Source organism: Protopterus annectens, chromosome 13.part0 (genome assembly GCF_019279795.1).
Source record: "Protopterus annectens isolate FY-2018-M chromosome 13.part0, PAN1.0, whole genome shotgun sequence".
Taxonomy (NCBI): domain Eukaryota; kingdom Metazoa; phylum Chordata; order Ceratodontiformes; family Protopteridae; genus Protopterus; species Protopterus annectens.
Genome location: NC_056747.1, coordinates 221,622,092 through 221,649,588, shown reverse-complemented (window position 1 = coordinate 221,649,588; position 27,497 = coordinate 221,622,092). Strand labels below are relative to the sequence as shown.

The window sequence follows — 27,497 nt, the reverse complement described above, 5'->3', positions numbered from 1 at the left end:
TCCCCTTAATAGGGTTAACGCCACACCCACATTATACATTACTCATTGCAACCCTCAACCCAACCACTCACCTCCACTTCACTAGTGTTAGGAGGCATAATAAACCGTTGGGTGTACCACAGTGGTACACCAGTCCTCCCCTTGGTACTGACAAGTTTAGGACAATACTGGCCATCATCATGAAGGAACAGCTCTAGATTAAGCACCCCAAGCTCTTTTCCCACATACTAGCTACCCTAAAATCACACACAAACTCTCCTCCTAACCTTTTTTTTAACGTTTATTGAATTATCACTTGTAACAGGCAAATTTACATTTATCCAAAATAATCAAACTGTATTAAATTAACATTAACAAACATTATACTTCACATATGTTGCTATATATTTTATAACCTAAGCAACATTACATAAATTATTCAGTTCCTTCCCCTCTTTTTTTAAGCAAGAAACATCTTTATTAAACCATCGCTTACGACATAAGCAATCATAAATTTATATAAATGAAAGTGAACCACACTGACACAATCCTAGTTGCAAGTATTTTACATCACAAACCATGCTGACACACTTCCAGTTGCAAACATTATACATCACTTATAATCTACCCAATAATTTTCAGTCAAACATTACATAGCTCATTTAAGTCCTGCCTTCTTTTAAACCTCATTCCTCCCCTGTATGCATTGTTCTCACAATTCCTCTCTTTCCCTAACGAATTTGTTCCTACCCTTTTCTAAGGATCTCAATTCCAGTTGTTTTATCTCTGTTACTATATTCACTACTTCTAATATAGTTGGTTTAGATTTTGATTTCCATTTTCTAGTAATTTCTTTTTTGGCAGCCACCATAATTAAACAGAGCAAGGCCATACCATGTCTAGGCAATTCCGATTATGTATCATAGCTCAGAAAAATAATTTCCCTCATCACACCAATCCACCCACCCAGCATCTCTGACAGTACATCCTGCATGGAATCCTTAAAGTCCACCAACCCACCACACTCCCAGAAGTATTGGGAGCAAATAACTAGAGAGGGAAAGGTAATAGAATGGGAAGAGGCGAAGAATTTATTTGGACTGGAGGTTAAATATTGCCTTTCCTATCAGGAATTGATATCAGAGTATGGGCAAAGAGAAAGAAATAAGGGAGTCCTAAATGAAAGACCAGCACTGGTAGAGTTTTTAGTGGAATCTAGAACAAAAGCTGCCATTAAAAGGGAATAATTAGTAGAGCATATGCATGATAACTATAAGGATCAATCAGAGGAGGTTAGAAAGTATTGGGAAAATAGTTTGGATAAGCAATTCACAAACAAACAATGGGAGGATATATGTACGCCTCCCAAATATGCAATAAAATCTAGAAGATTTAGGATTTTTGCTTGGAAATGTTTACATAGATATTTGTATACGCCAAGTAGACTCCAGAGAGTTTTTCCTCAGGTAAATTCTTCTCCTAACCTTATAACCAACATTACACCCACCAAATTCTCCTCCCGTTCCCTCCCATTCCCCCTTTGTCTGTATGCCCACCATTCTGTCTTCAACACTACATACAGCTTAAATACTTTACACACCCATCCACTGTACTTCTAGCATGTGTAGCCAAAAACATTCTGACCCCCTTCTTATCACATTAAAAATTATTACAAAGTTTTTCAAGCCAATATGCCCCCCTATCAACATTCAACAACCAAACTTTACATTCTTGGCAACATAATTTCTGTAATAAACTCACCAAAAAATAAAACTAATCATATCAAGGTACCATAGTCACTCATCATTTTTCCCATTAGTATCAGCTATAAATGTGTACTCCTCACAGGAGCAAAATTCAAGCACACTAAAGCACCAGTGTAGCTGTTAATGAGCTAGTCACAACATATTCTGCTCTGTCTTCACATGTAGTAACTCGAGAACTCTAACAGCAATACTAAATGCTTGTATGGAGTCACAAAAAAATTTACCTAGCTCTTGCCAGCATACCATTTTGAAATAAGTTGGAAATACCTAGCAATATTTATAAAAAGCATTGATACTGTATCTTAGCATAAAAAATGTAATCATAATAAAAATACAAATATGAATAACGATAAAGAATATGTGGTCACCAACATATGGCCAGTATCCTTACAAAGTTCTCTCAGCCATACTCTTAATACACAGAACAAATTAAGACAGTACCATGATCGTTCAGCTGGCTAGTCATTAATCGTTATGTGCCCTTGCACTATACACCTAAACTCCAACTAACCTCTCTTTTGCCTGAAGTGCTAGATGTATCCTGGTGACATCATGAGCACTTGGGTTCCACCTCCACTCATACTCTGTACAATGATAGCCAAGAAGAGACACAAGAATATTGAAACAAACCCCCCTACAACAGCTTCATTCACACTTACTTTATAGTAATTACTGGTAGGCATGTTACAGTCTTCCTCCAGTGCACATTGCAAACTGTACTTCACCCACTTCATAATCTCTCTGGATAATCCCACCCCTCATTTCTGATCATACTGTTTATCTACAGTCTTCCCACTCCATCTCTCCATCACCTTGTTGATAGGTGGACCACTCCTCTCCATCCTCATCCACTCCTTGTTGGTTACTCCACTTGTTCTTTTACTGAACAGGGTCCTTCAAAGGGCTCTATCCCTTACACCTTCACTCTGCCCTGTGTCCCTCCAGTATCTGTTGAAAGATACTGTACAATCTTACTGGTACCAACAAATGAACATACAACTAGGCTCCTATTTTGTACCCTAAAGGCTGTCGGATGGCTTGCTTGATTCCTTTTCTATTCCTTACACTACCAGTTACACAAATCTCCACACTCTACCTCTACTTAGTTGCCACTCCATAAGTTCGTGTTGTGTCAACGATTGCAAAGCCCACCACCAGAAGGAGCCATGCACAGAGCCTCTATACAAATCATTCACTTCTTTTAAAGTTTTGTAAAACTATATCTATCTTCCAGTGATACATTAAATGTACCTTGGGCCAGAGGCAGTTTCAAGCTATACCCCCCACTCACACACATTTTTCTGACTACACAGAAATGCACAAGTTATTTTGTATTCAGCTTTCTGATTTAAAACCATTTAAACTGCTGTCATTATAATCCACCAATGTCTGTACACTTCAATTACAGCCACATGACTGTGTACACCTTAAATGTCCAGTTGTGATTAAAAATCTCCATGATAAAGTATTCCAACACACTTTACACAAGTGCACATTAGTTCCATAAAGCCAGACCAATGGCTATTTATCATGATTATGACAGCAGAATCAGGCATTCCCATCCACAAACAGTCCCCATACCCAACAATTATTGTAACAGTGTTAACTGTATATATCACAAAGTCTGTCTTACTTAATCTTGACAGCAGAGTCATCAATTCTAATCCGCAGACAGCTCACTTCCCACCAGTTTTAGTTCTAATGTTGAATGTGTACAGCAGATAGTCTGTTTAACCTGATCATGACAACAGTCACCTGGTTTCACTCACACTGTCCATATATCCTACAAATATAGCCTCATTAACTGTGTGCACCTGAACTGTCTAATTATGCTAAAAATAAATAGAATAATAATTCTGGACATAGTCATGTGTTTCACATTTGTTTCAAACACATAGCAGTCTAAGTATTCCAACTTATATCACACAAATGCATAATAGTCCTGCAAAGCCAGACTGTTAAAATAGACCAAACCACAAGAGGTAACAATACTTTAATTCACAGATCACCCCAGCCCCAACCCAGCAGTTATAGCCATTTTGCCTTGTTATACCTCTTCTGATTGTGATACGGTATAGTACCACTCAATCTCTTAGCCAAAACATGAAGGAAAAAGACCAGAATCAGTGACAGATTGTAAATATTAATGTTATATACTTATAAAGTTGCTAGAATAAAAGTTTCTGCATTCATATGCATTTTTTGTGAAGAGCATCAGGTCTGAAAATCAAATGTTTGCCATTATTTATTGACAGCAGTCTTAAATGACTTGTAAGAAAATCATAAATTTTATGAGGGAAACCGAAAAACATGAGGCGAAATCAGGAATATCTGTGAATTCAGGGGCAGTTAAGATCTGTATAATTTTATCTTTGTATCTCATATACAGTAGCCAGCCTTCTGTTTCAATTTATTTCTTACAAATGTACATCAATCCTGCAAAGCCAGAAGGTTAAATGGGCAAATAAGAAGGTAAATCACTTTTATCCACAAACAACCTTCACCATATACCCTCCAATTACAGCCACTTTGTTGTGTACAAGTTAGATGACTGTGATGGAAAATACCTCTCAACCTCTTAGGATAAAAAATCAGGGACAAAACCAAAAAATGTGAGATGTGTGGCTTAAAATCAGGGGCAATTTTTAAATATTACTATATGCTTAGAAAGTTGCTAGAATAACAGAGTTTGCATTAGAATACATTTTATAAAAAATATGAAGTCTAAAAAAAAAAGTCATTATTTAGTGACTACAGCAATCCTCAACAATGTGTTAGAGAGCCACAAAATTTATGAGGAATATGACAAAAATATGAAACATATCTTTGATCACGAACTCTGGACAAAGACAAAAATAATTGCAACACAAAGACCCTAAATCAGAGCCAATTTTTAAATATTATTCTAATTTACTCAGAACTCCCCGTGGTTGAGTGGCGTTCCGAAAGACATGCGTGAATGGGCATACCTTCGTTGATGGTTGGGCGTCGAGCTGGCAACTCGACACCATAAAAATCTGCTGCCAATCATTAGTGGACTGGAGTTCCGCTGTGGCGACCCCTAACCAGGAAAAGCCAAAAGACAAACAACAACATTCTAATTTACTCAAAATTAAAAGGGCACCAAGTTTTGAATTAATATGTACTTTCTGAACAATAAGAAATATGAAACTAACCTACAGCCTTTTTTTTTACTTACTGTAATCCTCAGTGATTTACCAGAAAAAGAAAACAAAGTAGGAGTGCTAAAGCAAAAATATGAGGCAAAATCAGGGGCAGTTCAGTGTGGAAATATAATGAGGCACTATCAGAACAGAGGGCCACAGTAACAAAAAAATCTGACTCCTAATGCATGACAACTATAACTGCTAAACCCATTTGACAGGAAAAGACTACTTCCAGGCATTTAACAATGTGCAGTATGAATCCATTCTTATACTGTGCATGAATGATTAAGGCTCAAGGGGAAATGAAATTTCATATACTAACTTGAGTATTTCATACACATGGGTGCTAAACACCATTCAAACTTTCAGTGTTGCTCATGTTTAAATTAAGTTTGCTGCCCAGTTATAAAGGAATACTTGTGGCATTTGAAAGTTTTTTTTAAAACTTTAAATAATTTGGAGAGCAGGGTGCTCTATGTTGGATGGGCAGCCATGGGTCCCTTGGTCCTTGGGTGGACTTTGTTCCCTCCCCTATTATAATCCACTATTATTTCCCACACAAGGAAACTCTTACAATTGATGGGTGAACCTGTTTACCCAGCCTGTGTCAGATGCCAGATGGCCACAGGAAATCCTACTCTCTGTTTATATACTTGTCAGAAAAGTGTTCCATGACTTTGACTCTCGGGTTGTCAAGGAAAAACATTCTCTGCAATATTATCTGGTGGATTACCCAAATCTAAGTACAGAAAATTGATTACAGTATGCCTGAATCTATGCTGCATTCTTCCCACTTTGCACAATCAGTATGCACATACTTGTGGGACAAGCCATGGCCCAACCTTCACTAGAACATAAGTGGAGTCTTGAATGAACCTCAGACCATCATGGCTCGCCAACCTTTCGATCAAACAAGTCATGTGCACATTTTCTCTGTGATTTATTCTTGGCATTTTAAGAAGGCTCCGACAAAAACTGCAAAAAGCTTTTTAACTTATTTAGCTCTGCTCTTTACTGTTGAGTCACCTGATGCAAACTCTGCAGGCTGTCACTGGGTTGGCTTACCACAGTGTCTAGGTGCTCACTTTCCAGCCTGATTGCATGTACATCTGACCTCTAGGCCCCTATCTCTGATATAGGTTCATCTTTGTAATCATCACTTCCAGTTTGTCATCTCTTAAAAATGTTTGCCCTTAAAATAATTTAACCACCACAGTGCTGGAGCTTCTGCTTTACCTGACCACTGTTTTCCAATACTTTTGTCACAAAATTTCCAGTTTTTATTAACTTAATCACATGCCAGCTGTTGTGGAGATGTCTGTTTCAGCCATCATGGCTTGACAGCCTCCTCCCACACCAAAGTCACTTTCATTATTGGCCTTCATTAAATGCTAATAGAAATGGACCATATTACTCTTCTTCACTGATAGTATCTGTGCCCCACATTATGGACTGTCATCAGTTGAAACAAAGATAATTCACGCTGTTAGCCATGACTGATGGTATGGGGAGCAGAATCAATTAATCACAAGTTTACTGGCATCATCCATGAACAATGTGAATACCCTGAGCATTAAGCGTGCTAAAGTTAGTGGTACTGCACCTTCTATTTCAGTAAATGTTCTTCATAAATAAGATTACCTGAAACATCTCCTGAGAAGTAATATTGGTAATACTTGTAAGGTTCATCACTATAACACAGTTAGAAACCTCAGTAACTTCAATGAAGAAACTTTTACTTCCAGCCTGCACCAGATCAACTAGGCTCCACTTAAAACTCTTCCCTTTGATGAAGCAGTACATACGTTTAATACAATACTTCTAAATATCCTGGTAGAACAAGCACCATTAAGAACCAAAAGAGTTAAAAACAAACCAGCCCTTGGTTATTTAAAAAAAAAAAAAAAAAAGACTCATGCAACTTAGAGATAAAGCCTTGGACAAACCAAATCTCAAACATCCCTGCAACAGTATAGGCAGTTAAGGAATTATAGCAAACAATGCACAAAACAGGACAAAATGCTTATTATAGCAACACCCAAAGTTCATCATCTAACAATCCAAAAAACTTCTGGAATTCAGTAAATACATTGCTCAGTTCTGGAAAATCACCCCAACCCAGCCCATCACCATTGAATAACTTCCAAAGCATTGCATCACAGTTTAATTCACATTTTATAAATACAGTAAACCCTCTTGTATGAAACAAAACTGCTACAAATCCAGCCATCTAACTCCAATCATTGAAGCCACAACAGGCCTTTATACTTGCTCCAGTGCCAACATCTACAATTAAAAAATATGTACATACCCTTCACCACAAAGACAGCCACTGCACCTAACCAACTTCCATCCGATTAATTCAAACTCGCTTCAGACAGCATTGAACATCCTTTCTCAGTTCTAATAAACCACTCTATCAAAAAAAAATCTCCCCACTTTATAGAAAAAATCCTACATAATACCCACCCATAAAGGCAGCTCATTAATTGACCTCACAAACTATAGACCAATTGCCGTTCTTTCATCGTTATCCAAAATCTGGAAAGATGTATTCACTGTCAGCCTACTACATGTATTACTACTTCTAACCTCCTCTCTCACTCGGAGCATGGTTTCAGAACCAAAGTACAACCACTGCACTTCTATGGTTCTGAGATATAATAAATCACAAAAGAAGTTTAGGTCTTCAAACCACAGTTCTATTTATGGATCTATCCAAGGCATTCGACACAATCATCAAATTCTCTTAACTAACACTATCACCTTCCCCACTTACCGTGATTTCTTAGTTACCTCATTAATAGGTTCTAAGTAGTGAAATGGCTAAATTACTTCTCCTCTTTCTTTCCAACATTCATTGGAGTCCCACAAGTCTCCATCTTAGGATCACTTCTGTTTAACTTATTTATCAACAACTTAACCATAGTAGCCAAGCAGGCCATCATAGTACAATACACTAATGACTCAACTCTAATGTGTGCTGCTAGGTCATTACCCATGCTCCAAACACACAGTCAGAAATTCTTCATCTACATAGAAGCTTGGCTCAACACCTCACAATGCCTACTGAACCCCCCAAAAAAAAAATATATATATATAAAATACTACTGTTTACTCTCAACTCTCTCTCCTCCCAAAAAACTACCTTTAATATGCTGTCATCCAACAAGACCAATATAGAACTATTATCCCACACCAAACTATTAGGTATGATTATAGACGACAATGCAAAATTTGATCTCTGCCTTCAACAAGCCATAAAGACGATGCGCCAAAAGCGTGGCTGCCTCTGTAGAGTAAAGCACTATTTTACTGACTCTGCTTGACAAAACATTGCTACGTCTATCCCTATTATATGCCTCCTCTAGCCTAACCAATCTCAGCTCCTCTCTGTCAGCCAAATTGGAACAATGCTACAATAAAGTAACCAAATTCACAACCATCCACATCATTGCCTCCCTCTAAAACAAATAAACTGTCTCAAACTTAATAATTTCCTTTTGTACTCATAAATAATTACAACCTTCAAGATATTGTACAGCCCTGAAAAATTCCTCTCTTCACTCCATCATTCAGCCCTACACTATTAAGAGACCTCTGTACTACACTGACCACTCTCTATAACTAAACCTAACAATAATGCAAGATATTCCCTGTATTGCTAATACCTGGAATACCATCCCACTCCACTTAAGAACAGTCTGCAACCTGAAAGACTTTAAATACCAACTGAAGTAACACCTGATATAGAACTGCTGCTGCACCAACCCTGGTTAAAGTGGCACTTATATTGCCATATGAATTTGTGCCACAACTCTGTTCTGCACAAAACATTGTATTTCCACAACTATACCCTCCTCTGTCATCTCATCTCCTTTATTTCCTTTGTACCTTCTCCCCTGCTTCTTTTCTTTGAGCTGCTCTAACTCTTCATCTTCCAAAATGTTATTCATATGCAACCCATATAACTGTTATTTTTCATCAACATTGTTTGCGGCTGGTATGTAACTGATGTCAAGGATGTCTGAATAATGGAACTGTTGAAAATGATTGTAAATGATAAAACAATGCAAATGATGTCCATGATGTTTGTATGATGGAGATTTTCTCCCTGGGCCTCTACTGAAAAAGGGCACTGCTCAGTCATACTTTCCCAGTAAACAAATGACAGTAAGTAAATAAAACAACAAATAAGTGATCTGAAGTAGGAGATTCATTTGTCTGCAACCTGTGGGTCATGGATCCGATATCGGATCCGAACCGGCATGGTTTTCCAGCTATGGATCCAAGCTCTCAGCTCCTCCCCTCACCCATAATGCCCTGCTCTACCCTCATGACCTCAGATCTCGTTTGCCGCGCATGGTGACTGGATTTGTTTCTCAAGCTCTCAAGCTAAGTGCTAGTTTTACTATTAAATTTCAGAATTTTGAAGTTTTTATTGATTTTTTGTGTGAAAGTGTAGGTTTCCCCTTTGATATTTTTACTTTTTAGAGTTAATCTAAAAGTTATATCCCTCCCCTCGCTGTTGGCGTAGTGTGTGTGTGTTGGGCCTGTGTGTGTATATTGGTTGTTTAGTTACTTTTAGTTTGGTAACTACTTTGTTAGATTGGGATGGCAGACCAACCCAAATCTATATTTTCTAAATGCTCCGAGTGTGGCCATAAGCTTTCCCCAGCTGATGGCCACACTCTGTGTTAGATGCCTGGGGGTTGAACACCTCACATCTGGATGTTCCATTTGTGCAGGGTTCAACCCCAGGGCTTTGAAGGAGCGGAGGTCCAAGCTTGTTTTGGCGGGCCTTTTACCGCCGGACTCGGCTCCGACCTCCGCTCCTTCGGGAGTAACCGTGCCTACGGTTATTCCCTCTGCGGCACCCCCTCCTCCTCCTGGGACTCAACCTCCCGTTTCTGGTTCGGAGGAGAGGGATGCTAAGAAAAGGGACCGGAGGGAGAAGCACCATAAGCGGCGGGCCGAGACCTCTGTTTCGGCCCCGCCAGCCAAGCGGGCTTCTCCCCCGGCTCCATTGTCGGCTCCATTGTCAGCTCGGTCTCCTCCTTCTCGGCTCCGGTCTCCAGTGTGTTTTTCACCGGGACCTGAGGAGGAGGAGACCCGATCTCCGTCGAGGCTATCGAGGAGGCACTCCAGGCCTACCTCGGTAGCCTCGTCGAGATCCACGATAGCCTTCGGATGCTGACCTGGACCGGATGATGAGAAGGTTCATCCAGGCCCAGATGCAGATGGGAGTGCTCTTGCCTCCCCTCTGGGGAGCTCAACCCCTTTTCAAACCGATTGCTCCTTCTCCGACCCGCTATCCGGGTTCGGAGCAGCTGGAGCCGAGCAGCCGAGCCGGGGTGGGTCGGCGCCGATAGTACTTTGTACCGGATCCGACCCTGCCCTCGAGTGCATCGGATCCGACCACTCGGAGCCTGGATCCGAGCCTCGGATCCGGGGGGGATCAGTGCTCCTTCGGCGCCGTCTGTGTCGGAGCGCACTGTGCTTCGGCGCCGGCTCCGATCCACTCTTCGGATCCGAGGGGGAGCCGATTGTCGGATCCTTTGGTCGAGGTCGACTCCCCTTCGGCGCTTGATGTAGTGGAGAGGGCCCTGTTGAGGGTCTCCGGACCCCGGCACTTGTTTGGCTCCGTCCCGCGCTCCCTCTGCACTGGGCCAGGCTTCCACCATCCGGCCCTTGGGACAGCCCGCTTCTGTGCCCCAAGTTGCTCCAATGGAACAAGTTGCTGCTTGCGAGTCCTCTGACAGCCCCCAGAGGATGTCCTCGCAAGCATACGCAAAAGGAGGCACATTGACTCCCCGAGTCTCTCACGGAAGACACGGACTTGGAGGAAGAGGAAGGCTCCCACGGTCACCCCCGAGGATGTCTCATTTGGAGACATCATGGAAATGCTCCGTATAAGGGGGTGGTCTGCCCCAAGTCTTCCTCGGACGAGTCCGTGTTCTTAGAGGCATTTGAAGCGGGCCCGTCTACCTCTTGGGTGTCCTCCTGCCGACCCCTGGTGGACCTCATTACCACCAGGGCGTGGAAGGAACCGGACACCGTGGAGCCAATTCCTAAGAGGCCCGATAGCATCCTCAGCCCACCGCCCGACCGTGCCCATTGGAGTAAGGGGCCTCCGGTAGATGCCATGTTGACGGCGGCCACCAAGAGGGAACTTGCTCAGGAGAGTCCCTCAGTCCATCCCCCAAGCAAGGAGTCTCGGATGATGGACCGCTTGGGGAAGCGGATGTTTAGTTCAGCGACCTTCTCGGTAAGGGCTGAACTACCTGGCACACGCCATTAGGATGCAGCGAGATCTCATTAAAGAATACGCTGCATCTCCCCCAGAGTCCATGTCGGAGGAGGACAGGGTGCTGCACTCCACCCACATGGCCACTCTTAGGTCAGTTACTAATACCTCTATGCGGCTACTCTCCCACGCCACGGAAGGCGCCGCTAGAGCCGCAGGGGCAGGCCTAGTCACTAGACGCCAGGCCTGGCTCCGTCACTGCGATTTTTCTGAGCCCTTCAAAGCGTCATTTGCGAACGCCCCTTTGATGGTTCTGCTCTCTTTGGCAAAACCGTTCGAACGTTGACCCAGAGCGAGAAGGACGGAAGACGCTGTCTGCCGTCGGAATCCGCTTCTCTGCACCCCAGAGGCCCTACTCTAGGAACCAAAAGGGTCAGAAGAAGATGTGGTTCCGAAGTCGCAGCAGTCCCAGCCTGCTCCGGACAACCAGTCCTTCCGTGGCAGAGGAGGACAGGGAGGACGCCGCCCTAGAGGCAGAGGGGCTCCCGAAACTTCGGGTCCAGGGAACCTTTCTCTGAACGGCCGGCGCAGCAACCCTCAGGGGTTGCCCGGCTGCTCCACTCTGGAGGGAGTCGGGGGCGTTCGGGCACCTAGCGGCATGGCAGTCCATAACATCAGACCGCTGGGTTCTCCAAATCATATCCAGAGGATATCGCATCCCCTTTCTTCACTTTCCAAAGTTGAAGTCCCTCCCAGACGTTCCACCCGGTCAACGGGAGGCCGCTTTGGCAGAAATTGGCCATCTGCTAAAGAAAAGAGCCATCCAGCCCGTCCCCAGACCAGATCGGATCAGGGTTCTACTCCAGGTTCTTTTAGTGCCAAAGAAGACGGGGAACTAAGACCAATTCTAGACCTTTCTCTCTTGAATCTGGCAGTCCCCAAAGAAAAATTCGAATGGTCACTCTGCAATCTATTCTCCCCTTCTGGGAGAAAATCACTGGATGTGCTCGATAGACCTCAAAGACGCGTACTACCACATCCTGATGGACAGGCGCTCAGGAGGTTCCTCCGCTTCCGGCTGGGAGCCAGTCACTACCAGTTCCGGGTCCTTCCCTTTGGTCTCACCACAGCCCCAGGGTGTTCACCAAAGTATTAGCAGTGGTAGCGGCCCACCTGAGGCTTCAGGGGGTGCAGGTCTTTCCCTACCTGGACGACTGGCTTCTTACCGCCCCAACAAGGCATCTACTATTATTGGCGCGAGACTCCTTTCTCCATCTTGCTCCCTTTCTGGGCATTACAATAAATACAAAGAAATCCAACCTGGCGCCCACACAGCTCTTAGATTTTATAGGGGCCAGGCTAGACACAAGGAGTTTACGAGCCTTCCTCACTGCGGACAGAGTTCAAAATCTGCAGCTCCAGGTGCGGGCCATTCTCCACTCAAGTTCTGTTCCGGCAGAGTTGGTCCTGAGGGCTCTAGGGTCCATGGCGTCTGCTATAGCACTTCTCCCTCTTGCCAGGCTCAATATGCGCATCCTACAGTAGACTCTCTTAGTACAGTGGTCATACCTTGCTCTCCCTATGCATCATCCCATTGCGATCAGCAAGGCTTGCAAGCGGTCCCTCCTGTGGTGGCTTCACTCTCCAGATCTCCACGGGGGCTGCCCATTTTGTGCTTCTCCCCCTCTCGCCACGGTGACCACGGACGCCTCCCGCCTCGGGTGGGAGGGGCATTTTGCGGGCCGGACCGTCCAAGGCACGTGGAACGATTCAGAGACCTTACTGCATATCAACGTTCTAGAGATGAGAGCAGTGCTCTTAGCGTTGCTAGCACTTCAGGACTTTCTTCCCTTGGGAACAATTGCGATTCAATCGGACAACATGTCTGTGGTCTGGTACATCAACAAGCAAGGGGGAACAAGGTCTTACCCCCTTTGTCGAGAAGCCATGAGAGTTTGGGAATGGGCAATCTCCACCAACCGCTTTCTAATAGCAACGCACATTCCGGTCGGTCCAACATCCTGGCGGACAAGCTCAGTCGCACCATTCTGACCCCTTACGAGTGGTCTCTCAATTTTCAAGTAGCGGAACGCATATTCGCACGGTGGGGAACTCCTTCATGCGATCTTTTGCCTCTCCCTCAAACACCAAGTGCGACAGTTTTTTCGCTCTGATACCTCCTCCAGGAGGTTCCCCAAGAGACGCTCTGGTGCATGCTTGGCCACCCGTTCTTCTGTATGCTTATCCACCTTTGCCTCTGATGCTCCAAGTTCTTCAGAAAGCCTCTCGGGTGGGTTGCAGAATGATTCTCATTGCTCCGTTTTGGCCTCGACAGATCTGGTGCCCCTTTGTAAGGTCTCACTCGGTGAATCCTCGTTGGAATCTAGATCCCATTCCGGATCTGATATCCCATCCATCCTGCATACCTCCTCCGAATCTGGACAACCTGAAGCTGACCGCTTGGCTGCTCCCGTTCCACTCTTGATCAGGACTCCCGGTATTTCGTCACCTGTTAAAGCAATTCTGGTGGCAGCTCATAAACCGTCCACTAGGAAGGTCTACCGCAGCAAGTGGAAACGTTTTTCTTTGTGGCGGAGCGGCAAGGCCTGAATCCCTTCACGGTTCCTCTCCCCTTAGTGCTTGACTTTCTAACCACTCTTTTAACGATGGTGCCAGCAGTTCCACAGTCAAAGTACAACTGGCGGCAATTTCTCATTATCACATTGGCCATGACTCTAATCCTCTTATGTCAGCCAAATTGTGTAAAATTTTCCTTAAAGGTACTTTTCTTCTCAGGCCCCTGTAAAACAAGCGGTTCCTCCTTGGGACCTCTCTTTGGTTCTCCAGGCCTTGACCGCCCCTTCGAACCAGCGGCTACGGTGGATCTCAAATTCTTGTCTTACAAGACAGCCTTTTGGTAGCCATTACATCGGCCAAGAGAGTTTCAGAGCTTCAAGCATTATCAGCTAAACCTCCTTACTTGGTATTTCATCCGGACCGTGTCTACCTCAGGACCAACCCGTCCTTTCTTCCTAAAGTTGCTTCTGAAGCAAACATTAATCAGTCCATTAATCTCCTGTTTTCTTCCCTAAATATGAAAACAAAGGTGAATATAAGCTTCACTCATTAGATGTCCACAGGCAACTTAGATTTTATCTAAACAGGATGGCTGGTCATAGGCAATCCGACCAGTTGTTTATTTCCTTTGCAAAATTTAATTTGGGCAAGCCAATTTCTAAAGTTTCTCTGTCTCGCTGGATTTCACAGTGCATCTTATTGGCTTATCAAGCTTCAGGAAGGCCGCACCGGAGGGTGTTCATGCCCATTCAACCCGGTCAGTATCTACCTCAGCAGCCTTCAAGGCTAGGATTCCTCTAGATGATATTTGTGCAGCAGCCACGTGGGCTTCATCTCATACTTTTATCTCCCACTATAAGTTGGATCTTGCATCTAGGGGTAGAGCATCATTTGGCTCCGCGGTGCTCCGGAATATCCTTCCATGATGGCGCCCAAGATTCAGGTAGCTGGGGACTCTGTCCCACAGGTTGCCGACAAATGAATCTCCTACCTCAGATTTAGAAGGTATGTACTCACCCTAACGCTCCATCTGAGTAGGTGTATTCATTTGTCTGCAACCATCCCGCCCTCCTATCCCCCTGGCCTTTCAGTTTCCTGCATATTATCTGTTACCCTTTTCAGGGTGTTGTTGCTGTTGGCAAACTCGATCTGAGGTCATGAGGGTAGAGCAGGGCATTATGGGTGAGGGGAGGAGCTGAGAGCTTGGATCCATAGCTGGAAAACCATGCCGGTTCGGATCCGATATCGGATCCATGACCCACAGGTTGCAGACAAATGAATACACCTACTCAGATGGAACGTTATGGTGAGTACATAACTTCTAATTTCTGTTTGTCAGAATAAAGTTTTGTTTCATTAAAGACAGTTTCTTAGTATCTTCAGTCGCAGTTTCTACCGCACTGTATTAAAGAATAAGATTACTGTAGGTGGGAACATAGGTTCATATGTAGGTACTAGGCTATTGGCCCTAGGGCCTATATAAGCCTAGCCAAAAAGGTACCCTGGCTTTCGCCACCCAAGAAAATTATTTTCCTGTGCCACTGTTGAGCAGAGTCACAGAAGTGAACCCTGGGATCAATTTCCTATTTCCCATCCAATCATTAAGATTTTTCTTGAAGAGCAGTAATGAGGAGGTTTGTTTGATATAGCTAGGTAGTTTGTTCCAGAGTTTGGGAAGTCTCTGGGACAGGAATCTGTCCCTCCAGCATGTTCTGTTTATTGTGGTGACAAGGTTTAGGTTCCTAGAGCGTGTAGCTCGGAGGGATTGGGATTTCTTTAAGTGGAGCATGTCCAGCAGCTCTGGGTTTGACATAGCTTTGCATGTTAGGCAGAGATTGCCTCTGAGTAGGAGATATGCGATGGAGTAAAGTTGGAGATTTTTGAGACGGTCTGCATAGGGCATCTGTTTAGGCTGGTAATCCTCTTTGTGAGGTATTTCTGCGGTCTTCCCAATTGTTGTAGATGTCTTGTGAGGTACATACCAGAGGGGGCGTTGTATTCTATAATGGGTCTAATGAGTGATGAGTAGAGGGAAACAATGACCTCTTTTTTTTCCTGGATGAGAAACCTTTTTTGATGAGGTATGCCACGTAGAAGGATTTCCTGACTACTGTGGCAATGTGATTATCAAAGGAGAGACTACTGTCCACCTGGATTCCAAGGTCTCTTATCACACTTTCGGTGTTAAGTTTACTACCACCTATGTGGTAGTTCATGGGTACAGAGTTTTTACCAAAGGGGATGACAGTGCACTTTTTGGCATTGAGCTTGAGGCCATGGCTTTGACACCAGGCATCTGTCTCAGTGAGGCCCTTTTGTAGGATGTCCACATCGTTAGGAGTTTTGATTATGGCTCCTAGTTTGCAGTCATCGGCGAACTTTGTTAGCCAAAGACTTCTGTGTTAGCCCGTACTTCAGAGAAGTAGATACCAAACAGGAGAGGACCCAGGACTGAACCCTGTGGTACTCCACTTGTCACTGGTTTGAAGTCGGATTTAGAGTCTGCTACTTTCACAGTGTGGGTTCTGTCAGTAAGCCAGTTGGCAACCCATCTTGTGACATAGGGATTTATACCTAGTTTAGTGAGTTTATCTATAATTCCAGAGTGGGGTGGTGGTGTCGAAAGCCTTGACAAGATCTAGATAGGCTGTGTGAACCACCTTACCCTTGTATATGACTTTGGTGACTGCTTCAAAGAAGTCTATCAGGTTTAGGAGACATGATCTGCCTTAAACAAACCCGAACTGGGCGGGGTCCAGAGTTTGGAGATTACTAATGTCTTTGTTTTATAAGTTCCACGATGATACGTTCCATGGCCTTGCAGACCAGACTCGTCAGGATAACGGGGTGATAGTTCCCGGGGTCCATGGTGGCTCCCCCTTTGTGGAGTGGGATAACCGTTGATGTGCACCATTCAGTGGGCACAAAGCCTGAGGTGAGGCTATGATTTAACATGGTACTTAGGTGGGGTGCCACAGTTCGCTCTGTAGTTCGTGTAGAATGCAGCCTGGGATGTTGTCAGGTCCCAGAGATGCTGGATTCTTGCCTTTGGCGAGTGTGTTTTTTACCTGTGCAGCCGTGATTACAGGAACTTTGCATTCTTCCAGTATAGAGATGGGCCCTTTAGGGGGTGAGAGGGGGGTAAAGTTAGCACTGAACCTATCTGCCAGGATGTTGGCAATATCACTTGGTTCTGTATATTTAGTGCCATTGTGCTGTAACTTAGAGCAGATCTGAGTGTTGCCATTGAGTGTCTTGACATAGCTATAGAATGCTTTGTGGTTGTCTAGAATCAGGGGCAGTTTTGTTTTCGTAACTAGCTTTGGAGGATTTTATGAGGGACCTCAGCTTTTTACTGAGGCTGACCAAGGAGTGCCTCCAATCATGGGATTTTACTCTTTTTTGCAACAGTTTCTTTCTTCTGTTGTAGAGTTTGTTTATGGCAGAGGACTACAAGATTGGCTTCATTTTTTTGGAGGATAGCACGGTCCATGCACTTTTGTAAGTGCTTATAAAGTACATTACATATACTGTAATTCAAATAAAACCATGCTAAACTTACATTCTCTGCAGGATCTGGAAGGAAACAATCACTGTCCTAGTATATCTACCTTTGAATTTTCCATTTTCACTGCCTTAATCTTTCCTTTCCTGAGCTGAAGTCATTGCAGCTTGGATTCATTTTTTCTGTTTTGCTTTCCCTCAGAACCGGGATAACTACATTCGTTCCTGTAAGCTTCTTCCAGATGGACGGACCCTGATTGTGGGTGGTGAGGCTAGCACATTGTCGATCTGGGATCTGGCAACTCCAACACCACGAATAAAGGCAGAGCTGACATCATCAGCACCGGCATGTTACGCACTGGCCATCAGTCCCGACGCTAAAGTCTGCTTCTCCTGCTGCAGCGATGGAAACATTGTGGTGTGGGACCTGCAGAATCAAACCCTTGTGAGGTGAGGTTTGCCTTCCCCTTTAATCTATTCTTTTATTAAATGAAGATTTGAGATCTTTGCAACTATTGCAACCTAAAGCAATCTTCTATCTGTACACTGGTTACAGCACCTGAAGGCCTGAAATTTGAAAGAAACCAGAGCCACCAGTGAGCTGCAGGGATGTTTTTTTCATGTGGATGGAATTATGGTACTTAGTATTATCCATGATTAGTTACGTGGCAGGATAAGGACTGATTCATTAGGAAATAGGTAGGATTATGTAAAACATTTGACTGAAACATATACAGACTCCTAATTAAACTGGAATACTTCTCATTGGGTCCGTCAGCAGTGATGACTACATGCTGCTAGAGAAATACCAGTTTTACCAACGAGAAACAATACTATATAGTATGCATAAAAACTGCACGGCCATTATGTGAAATAAGTAAACAGTTTCACTGAAATAATTGTACATAACAAGAATAATGTTTTTTTGAACTAAAGTGTTGCATGGAGAATTAAAGTTAGATGTTTCTCAAGTTACTGGTGTCCTGCACTGCTAAATATAACATAGTTATGTTTTGCACAGGGAAAGAGCAACATGATCAGACAGATGATTAAAAGGAAATTTAGACTGGTAAATTTCTGAGATAGCCATTCACATATTTGGTAGTTCCAACAAGCTAAAGAATTGACAGCAAGTACTGAAATTATTCTTACAAAACATTCAAAGGCGATGTGTAGCCTTACCATAGGTTGTGGGAACAAGAAACAACAAGCACGAGTAACTGAAAATATTCCTAATAATAAGAACATTGGCAGCTTTTCAGCATAGTATTTCCAAATATTTAGACAAGGCAAAAGACAAAAAAGAGCATGATGACTTTTTACACATCAGCACCTTACTTGTTTGAAAGTATGTTAGGGAGAGCAAAGGTGCTATCCTCTGAAATCACTTGCTTCTTTCAAGTTTGAATAAGACATGTACTTGCTCTGTACCTACAGTAGCACAACATCAGAAAAGTCACACTCGCTACTTAAAGAATTAGCTCACCCCAGTAACTGACCATCTTTTTCACTGCAGACAGTTTCAGGGTCACACAGATGGGGCAAGCTGCATTGATATTTCCAGTGATGGGACGCGGCTGTGGACAGGAGGGCTGGATAACACAGTGCGGTGTTGGGATCTTCGAGAAGGGCGTCAGCTACAACAGCATGATTTCGACTCACAGGTATGTAGACGAACCCCCACAACATGATCACAGGAGCAGAGCAAGCTCCATTACTAGATCAAAGTTCTGAGAGCAAAGCTGCCTCTGTTTAACCAGAACAAGAACATGTAAGCAGGCTTAGAACTATATTTCTAATTAAGCCAGTCAGACAAAAACTAAAACAATGACCATATTAAAAATAATAATAAGAAACCAGTAAAGCAAAGTGTAGAAGGGCATGAAACTGATATTACTTTGGACAGAATCAAAACAGGGTGGTCGATAAGAAAGACTGGACTAAAACAATAAGGTAGAAGTGGGACAAGAAGCTATTATTAATTAACAATGGGGAAAGACAATGATGGGCTGAGGTAGCTAAAGTACATAGCAAGGAAACAGTTTGCAAACTATGTTAGTACTAATTCTGAACTAGAATGTTGGATTTGCATTGCAGATCTTCTCTTTGGGTTACTGCCCATCTGGAGAGTGGCTGGCAGTGGGCATGGAAAGCAGCAACGTGGAAGTCCTGCACATTTCCAACTCAAATAAGTACCAACTACATCTGCATGAGAGCTGCGTTCTGTCTCTGAAGTTTGCCTCTACTGGTAAGACCTGGGATATTTATGGGGGAGGATGGGAGGGAAATTTCAAAAAGAAGATTGTACATGCTGCACTGTGTGGTTTATTTAGAATTACTAATGATTTCATTGCTGATATAAAAAGTAAATTTTTTGACTAGTACAGCTTTTAGTAGGTGTTGCAAGTACAGGTAGTCCTGGTGAGCAAAGGTTGACAGAGTACAAAAACACAATGTGAACAACATAAAACAAACTTCACCACCATGGCTGAAATGTGCAAACCTTTTAATATAAAAACAATAAAAGTCAATAAAAGAAGGTAAGCACTTTTGTGGCTGATAGCCGCTTCTTCAGACCATAAAATATCAGTGAAAGTGCTTCAGTACTTAAAATACAAACTGACCAATCAAAAAACAAAACAAGTCATACGTCTCCTACTACAGATGAGGTAACTAGAGCTCATTTATAGCACTCCTTTCATAAAATCTATACCTCAAGCCAAGTGCTTGCAAGACTGGTTTGATAGATAGTGTCATTCAAACCAGGAGGCAAATCAGCTTTAAGTAAAATGATCCAAATGAGCTGAGTTACATTCTGTAGTATTTTTAAAGTCACTCCCTCTAGTGCAGTGGTTCCCAAACTTTTTCGATTCTCGGCTCCCTTGCTGAAGCCAGGTTTTCCCAAGGCAACCCCCCCCCCCCCCCCCACGACGGGCATAAAGTGCATATTTCATTCATTTATTTATTTATTTGACATTTGTTTAACGAGGCTGCTCAACTGGACTGGGAGACCTGGGGAGAAAAGCTCAAAAGTACAATAAAAAGACAATTACCAAAAAAAAGTGTACATTCTGCTTAACAGCATAACCCTGATCTACTATGGTTGAGAGGTAAGCAAACCTAATGGCAACCTTATTAACTTTAAGTTTATAAGAGCAATATTTAAAATCTGTCCCTATTATTTGGTTCTGTCCAGCATACCTCTCAACTGTATAGATTTTTGCAGAATGTCGAGATTTTTGCCTCATATTTTTGGTCTTTTTCTCTCAAAATTGTTTTCTGGCAGATCACTGAAGTCAGAAAATAATGACAGACAGTTGAGTTTCATACTTCATACCCATCAGAAAATTCATGCTAATGCAAAACCTGCATTTCTGTCAACTTTCTATGTTTGTGAGAGCAGTACTTAAAAGTGTCCCTATTTTGTGCCCCCACTATTTTTGGCTTTGTCCAGATTTCTTGATCTAAGAGGGTGAGAGGTATGTGTCCAGTGGTATGGTCCAGACTTACACAGACCTCATTGGTGCTGCTGCCAGGGATCATTCTTTCCCTTCACTCTCTCCCCCTGTGACACGCACACAATTTCTTTTGCATTCTTTAACTCATTCACTCACACACATCGCTGTCGCTCTTTTCTGATCTTTCGCATAGTCATAGTCACTCCCTCATTCATACCTGCATTCACTCTCACATCACCTTTACTCTCTCAATCTCACACACACACACACACACACACACAGTTACTTCCTCATTCGTACCTGCATTCACTCACACATCGCTCTCTCCCGATCAAACACACACAGTCACATGTTCTTCGTGTTTCACTGTTGCAGTCATAACTGTAGGGTGCTCCTGCCGGCAGGCAGCCCGAGGTCGGCCAGAATCCCAAAGTCTGGGTCCGGCGTCGGCTGTATAAGCTAGTATCCTGACGTCAGTACGCCTTGGTACATAGCCCTCAGCCGACGCCATCTTCTCCAGTCTTTCTTGCCGTGCGGTGGAAAGCAGCTCGCAAAATGTTGGTTACTCCCTCATTCATACCTGCATTCACTCTCACATCACCTTTACTCTCTCAATCTCACACACACACACACACACACACACACACACACACACACTTACTTCCTCATTCGTACCTGCATTCACTCACACATCGCTCTCTCCCGATCAAACACACACAGTCACTTCCTCATTCATACCTGCAGTCACTCACACATAGCCGGCGTTAGGCACCCGCCAAACCTGCGGCTGTGGGGAGCCCCCGATTATCTCCCCACGTACATGGGCCCCCATGTGAAGCAGCCGCGGGTTTCAAAATCGCTTGTTCATTCAGCAGCGCCGTTGCGCGATTCCGCTTTTTTTTTTTTTTCTTCCCCTGAAAGAACTTGCTTCCTTGATGGCTGCAGCCAATCAGGTCCCTTGCTTTACTTGTTAGCTGCTCTCAATCAGGTCCGCTTCAGTGAAGCAAGGGACCCAATTGGCTGTAGCAATCAAGAAGCAAGTTCTAGCTTCCTGATTGGGTTTACCTTAATATGTGGTCTGTTGGGTCAGTTCTTTTGATTGTTGACGTTAGGCAAATATCTGAACTGCCCAGATTTTTAAGAATATCCAGAATCTGAAGTAGTTAACTTCATTTGATCAACAACCTGTGGGTATCGGATCTGATTCGGATCCGAGCCGGCAGCTTTCCTAGTAAAAGATCCGAGCTCCAAGCTCTTCCCCCTTACCCATAATACCCTGCTACCTCCCTCTACTCCTCAGATCTCGTTTGCCGCGGCTTCTTGAAGCATCTGAGAACGAGCTCCTAGCATTGGGTTTGTGAGTTAAAGAAAGCTATTCAAACTTTTTTTCCTTAAAAATCTCTTTAAACTTGGTGTGTGTGGTACCTTTTTCTCCCTTAAACTATTTTGGTAGTTTTTCACATTAGCTTTAGTTTAGATATTAATTTTCCCTCCCCCCCTTCTGTCTGTGTGTGAAAGTGTGTGCGTGTGGGCCTGTTCTTTTCTAAAATGTCTGAAGGCCCAAAAGCAATTTTTTCTAGATGCTCCGAGTGTGGCCATAAGCTGTCCTCAGCGGATGGCCCACACTTGGTACGTTATTTGCCTGGGCGTGGACCACCTTTTGTCGGGCTGCACTATCTCTGTGCAGCCTTCAACCCCAGGGCTTTGTGGGATAGGAGGACCAAGCTAATCCTTGCGTGCCTTTTGCCCCCTGATTTGGCTTAGTCTGCCTCCCCCCTCTGTGACACCAGCCGCGGCTGCTCCACGGATTGTTCCCGCTCCCCTGGCCGGGATTCAAACTCCCTCTTCAGCTCAGGAGGAAAGGGACACCAGAAAAAAGGACAAGATAGACAAGGAGCGCGATAGAGACAGGCATTGTAGCCACAAGAGGCGGACCAAATCAGTCCCCTCGGCCCCGCCGTCTAAGCAGCTCGCCTCCCCCTTTAAGGTCTCCGGGTTTTCCCCCTCCCGGCTTCGTTCTCTGCGTTTCTCCCCGGAGCTGGATGAGGAGACCCGGTCACCTTCGAGGTCGTCCAGGCAGCCTTCCCGGCCAGCCTCGGCAGCCTCATCCAGGTCAACCAGAAGTTTATCTGACGCGGACATGGACCAGATGATGTGTCGATTTCTTCAGGCCCAGCTGCAGATGGGAATTCTCTTGCCTCCCCCCCTCCGGGGAGGAGCTCGACCCCATTTTCCGCCCCCATTGCTCCTTCTCCGACCCACTATCTGGGTTCGGAGCTGTCGGATCCGGGTAGCTTCGGAGCCAGGTGATGTCGGCGCCGACAGTGTTTCCTACTTCAGCGCCGACTGCACCTTCGAGTTTGTCGGGTCCTTTTTCGGATCTGAGCTCTCGGGGCCGTGAGCTGAGCATCGGATCCAGAGGGGTCAGTGTGCCTTTGGCTCCACTGAGGTCGGAGCTCACTGTTCTTTTGGATCCAATCGGGTCATCTTCGGTGCCGATCCACATGCCGGATCCGAGGAGGCTGCTTTCGGATCCTAGGGAGAGCAGCTCACCCTCGGCATTCAACGTCATGGAGAGGGTCCTTTTGAGGGATTCAAGGCCCCAGGTTCTTGCTACGGATCCCATTCGCTCTCAGACGGGCCTGTCTTCCATCATCCGGCCCCAGGGACAGCCTGCACCTGCGTCCCAGATGGTTCCTGTAGAGGAACAGGACATTGTTGGTGAGCCCTCCTCGGACAGCCCCCCCCCCACCTCGAGGAGGTTCCTCACAAACAAAAGTGTAAGAGGGGGCACTTGGACTCACCCGAGTCCCTCACAGAAGACACAGACTTGGAGGAAGGGGAAGGTTCCCCCAGGTCACCCCCTGAGGACGTCTCCTTTGGAGACATTATGGAAATACTTCGTATTACAGGGGGGTGGTCAGCCCAAAAGCCTTCCCTTGGATGAGTCTGTGTTTCTGGAGGTGTTTGACGCAGGCCCATCTACCTCTTGGGTGCCCCCTCCTGCCGATCCCCTGGTGGACCTCATAACTACCAGGGCATGGAAGGAGCCGGACACTGTGGAGCCAATACCCAAGAGACCGGACAGGATTCTCAGCCTCCCCACAGACAGGACAGTTTGGAGCAAGGGTGCCCCGGTAGATGCCATGGCGGTGGCGGCTGCCACCAAAAAGGAATTGGCACAGGAGAGTTCCTCGGTACATCCTCCAGACAAGGAGTCTCGGACGATGGACCTCCTCAGAAAGCGGATGTTTGCTTCAGCGACCTTTGCTGTCAGGTCTCTAAACTATATGGCACATGTAATTCAGCTCCGGCGGAACCTAATCAAAGAGTACACTGGGTCAACCCCAGAGTCCATGTCGACCGAAGACAAACAGACCTTCTCGGCTTGAATGGCCACTCAAGTCTATCACAAACACCTCTATGCGGCTTCTCAACCATGCCACGGAGGGAGCAGCTAGAGCCAGCGGAGCAGGCATTGTCTTATGATGACAGGTCTGGCTCTGTCTCTGCGACTTTGCGGAATCCATCAAGGCATCCTTCGCGAACACCCCTTTTGACGGTTCTACACTTTTTGGCAAAACTGTCCGCAATACGCTACTCCAGAGCGAGAAGGATGGGAAGATGTCTGCCATCGGGATCCGCTTCTCGGCTCCTCAGAGGTCCTTCTCCAGGAACCAAAGAGGACAGAAGAAGATGTGGTTCCGGAAATCCCAACAATCCCGTTTCGCTCCGGACCCCTCATCCTTCAGAGGCAGAGGAGGGCAGGGTGGATGCCAGCCCAGAGGCAGAGGGGGGCCGAAGAATTTCAGGTCGAGGGAACCCTTTTCCGATCGACCCATGCAGCAACCCTGAGGGGTTGCCCGACTGCTCTTCTCTGGAGGCAGTCAGGGGGCGCTTTTCGGAGCATCTAGCACATTGGGAGTCCATTATAACAGATCGCTGGGTGCTCCGGATCATAACCAGAGGTTACTCAATTCCATTCCTAAGTTCTCCTCCCCGATGTCCCACCCAATCAGAGGGAGGTAGCAGCCTTCGAAATAAAAGAGCTACTAAGAAAAAGAGCCATCCAGCACGTTCCCCCCCGGACAATCCGGATCAGGCTTTTACTCCAGGTTATTTTTGGCGCCAAAAAAGACAGGGGACTTACGGCCAATTCTTGACCTGTCCACACTGTACCTGTCAGTTGCCAAAGAAAAGTTCCGGATGGTCACCAACCCTCCCTCCGTCCCCCTGACCTGTAGTTCGTCCTTGAAGGATTATTGTGTTTCACTTCCCAGATGACATCAGGTTAGGATGTTCAGGTGTTTTTTCTTTTTGTTATTGTAGTATTCTGTGATACTATGGTAAACTTGATCTGAGGGCTAGAGGGAGGTAGCAGGGTATTATGGGTAGGGGGAGGAGCTTGGATATTTTGCTAGGAAAGCTGCTGGCTCAGATCCGAATCGGATCCGATACCCACAGGTTGCTGACAAATGAAGTTACCTACTCAGATAGAACATTATGGTGAGTACATAACTTCTTATTTTTTTGGCCCTGGGAAAGCCAGGTGTCTGTAGCCCTGCCTTTCATTTGTTCCAAAGGAGCCATAGAATATGTGTTTGCTATATTAAATGACTTTGAAATTATTGCTGCATGGAGGTAGGTCAACTCTCAAAGTGTGAGTCATCATTCACAGTTGAGGAAACTGTACAGAGACTAACTTTACGAAGCAGCATAGTTAATACCACACTTAGGCAAGGATGTGAGAAATATATTGTTTTCTACCCATAAATAGCACATAGTATAGCATTTTCAATGCACTAACTGCTTACTGGTTATTTTCCACATTTTAAATGCCTCGTACTTTATTTTGTTGAGCTGGCATCTTTAAAATTTTCAACATTTTAACTCCACTGCAAGCCAAAATTTGACACACATAAATTTAGTGTTTTAGTTTCCCTTTACTGTGCAGTACTTTTTTTTTTATTTTTGCTGTAGCAAGTTGAGACAAGAAAGGGAAGGATGTGACTTGGGTTGTCACCTTTATCATACATGTCATCTATTGTTGGGTAATCAGGAAAAAACACTGTCACGCTGGTGATGCAGTCTTCCCTCACCTGATATTTGTAACCCCCACCCAACTGCTACAGTGACATCTTGGTACATTGCTTTAGGATTATCTCCTATTTCTCCAGGATTCTCTTGTTTGGACAGTTGTGCCTTCTGGGGAAAAAAGGGTTGTGACCGGGAGAAAAAGTAAATAACCAGATATGTAATAGAAAGAAAGTGTTTTCTGTTTTAGATGATTACTACTGTGAGCCTCAAACTTGCAGTGTGTGTAGTACCTGAAACAGCTGAATTTCTTTAATGACTCTTAATTTTGATAAAGTGCATACTTGTTCAATTTGCTTGAGGGTGTTTGCTTCCTTGCACAATCTCACAATTTAGTAACAAACTTTTCACTTTGGGCATCTAGGAAGGTTGCACTCCCACACCACTTTGTGAGGATTAATACGTATGTAGCTTCTATTCCTCAATGGGGAGCTTAAAACAAACATAATTGAATTCCAGACACAACCACCATGGTACCACAATGGCTAGATCACAGTGCTGCTTTGCATCTCCTGTGTCTTTCCTTTCAGTACTCTGTAGCTGTGTAACCTACACCACACTTCTTTAGATTAAACCTTTCTACAACTCTTAGACTGCCCCTGAAAGTAATTGTTTTTGCATAAAGGATCCTGTTTGAATTTGAACATCGTCAAATAAATTGATAGAATTGTAGCTATAATGTACTGTTGGACTATGTTTTCTAGGCATTATGCTCCAGGAATTGCAATCCGTTGGCCATGTCATTTAGAGTATATTTACAGTATTTTTCCTGTTGTCATAGAATAAATTAATGATACCACACAGCTTGCATATTAATTGTTGCCATTTATTAGCATATCATAGTGATGAAATACCACAGGAGGACAACAGAATATATGACCTTCTGCAGATGGCAGAGAACTTAAGCTAAATCCAGTAAAAAAAAATCAATGAAATGATTAAAATCAGAATAGATGCAGTGTAATAATACTACAGTGATTGTGAAATGGTGCTGCATGAGCTTGATAGGGAAGGAGGCATGATGGCAATATGGTCCCACTTTTTATAATCTCCTGGGTAGGGCCCCCAACTTGAAACTTGCTGAGGGCCCCCAAAATACTAGCACCGGCCCTGCACTCACACATCGCTCTCACTCTCTCCCAGTCACACTCACAGTCACATCCTCATTCATACCTGCATTCATTCACACACCACTCTCACTGTCTGTCACAACCACACGCCACACACCCACTTATACGCATTCATTCATACATCGCTCTCACTATCCCGATCCCACACCCACGTGCCACACACCCACTTACGCATTGATTCATACATCCCTCTCACTCTTCCGATCTCATACATACACACACAGTCACTTCCTCATTCAAACCTGCATTCATTCACACATTGCTCTCACTCTCTCGATCTCACACATACACACACATAGCCACTTCTTCATTCATACCTGCATTCACATTCGCACGCACACACACACACGCACACGCACACGCACACGCACACACACACACACACACACACAGCCACTTCCACTTTCATACCTGCATTCACTCACACCGCTCTCACTCTCCCGATCTCACACACACACAGCCACTTCTTCATTCATTCACACATTGCTCTCACTCTCCCGACCTCACACACATGGACATTTCTTCATTCATTCCTGCATTCACTCACACATCGCTCTCACTCTCCCAATCCCTCT

General features: G+C 44.5%; 1 protein-coding gene across 4 annotated transcripts in view; it reads left to right on the top strand.

Annotated features, from left to right (window-relative positions):
- LOC122787177 (transducin-like enhancer protein 4) overlaps window positions 1–27,497 on the top strand; it is a 728,148-nt gene that overhangs the window by 572,314 nt on the left and 128,337 nt on the right. For all 4 annotated transcript variants that reach the window (XM_044053755.1, XM_044053754.1, XM_044053756.1 and 1 more), the window contains 3 exons: window positions 17,443–17,690; window positions 18,757–18,904; window positions 19,338–19,488. In XM_044053755.1, the coding sequence (XP_043909690.1) occupies window positions 17,443–17,690; window positions 18,757–18,904; window positions 19,338–19,488 (547 nt within the window). The remainder of the gene's footprint in view (window positions 1–17,442; window positions 17,691–18,756; window positions 18,905–19,337; window positions 19,489–27,497) is intronic.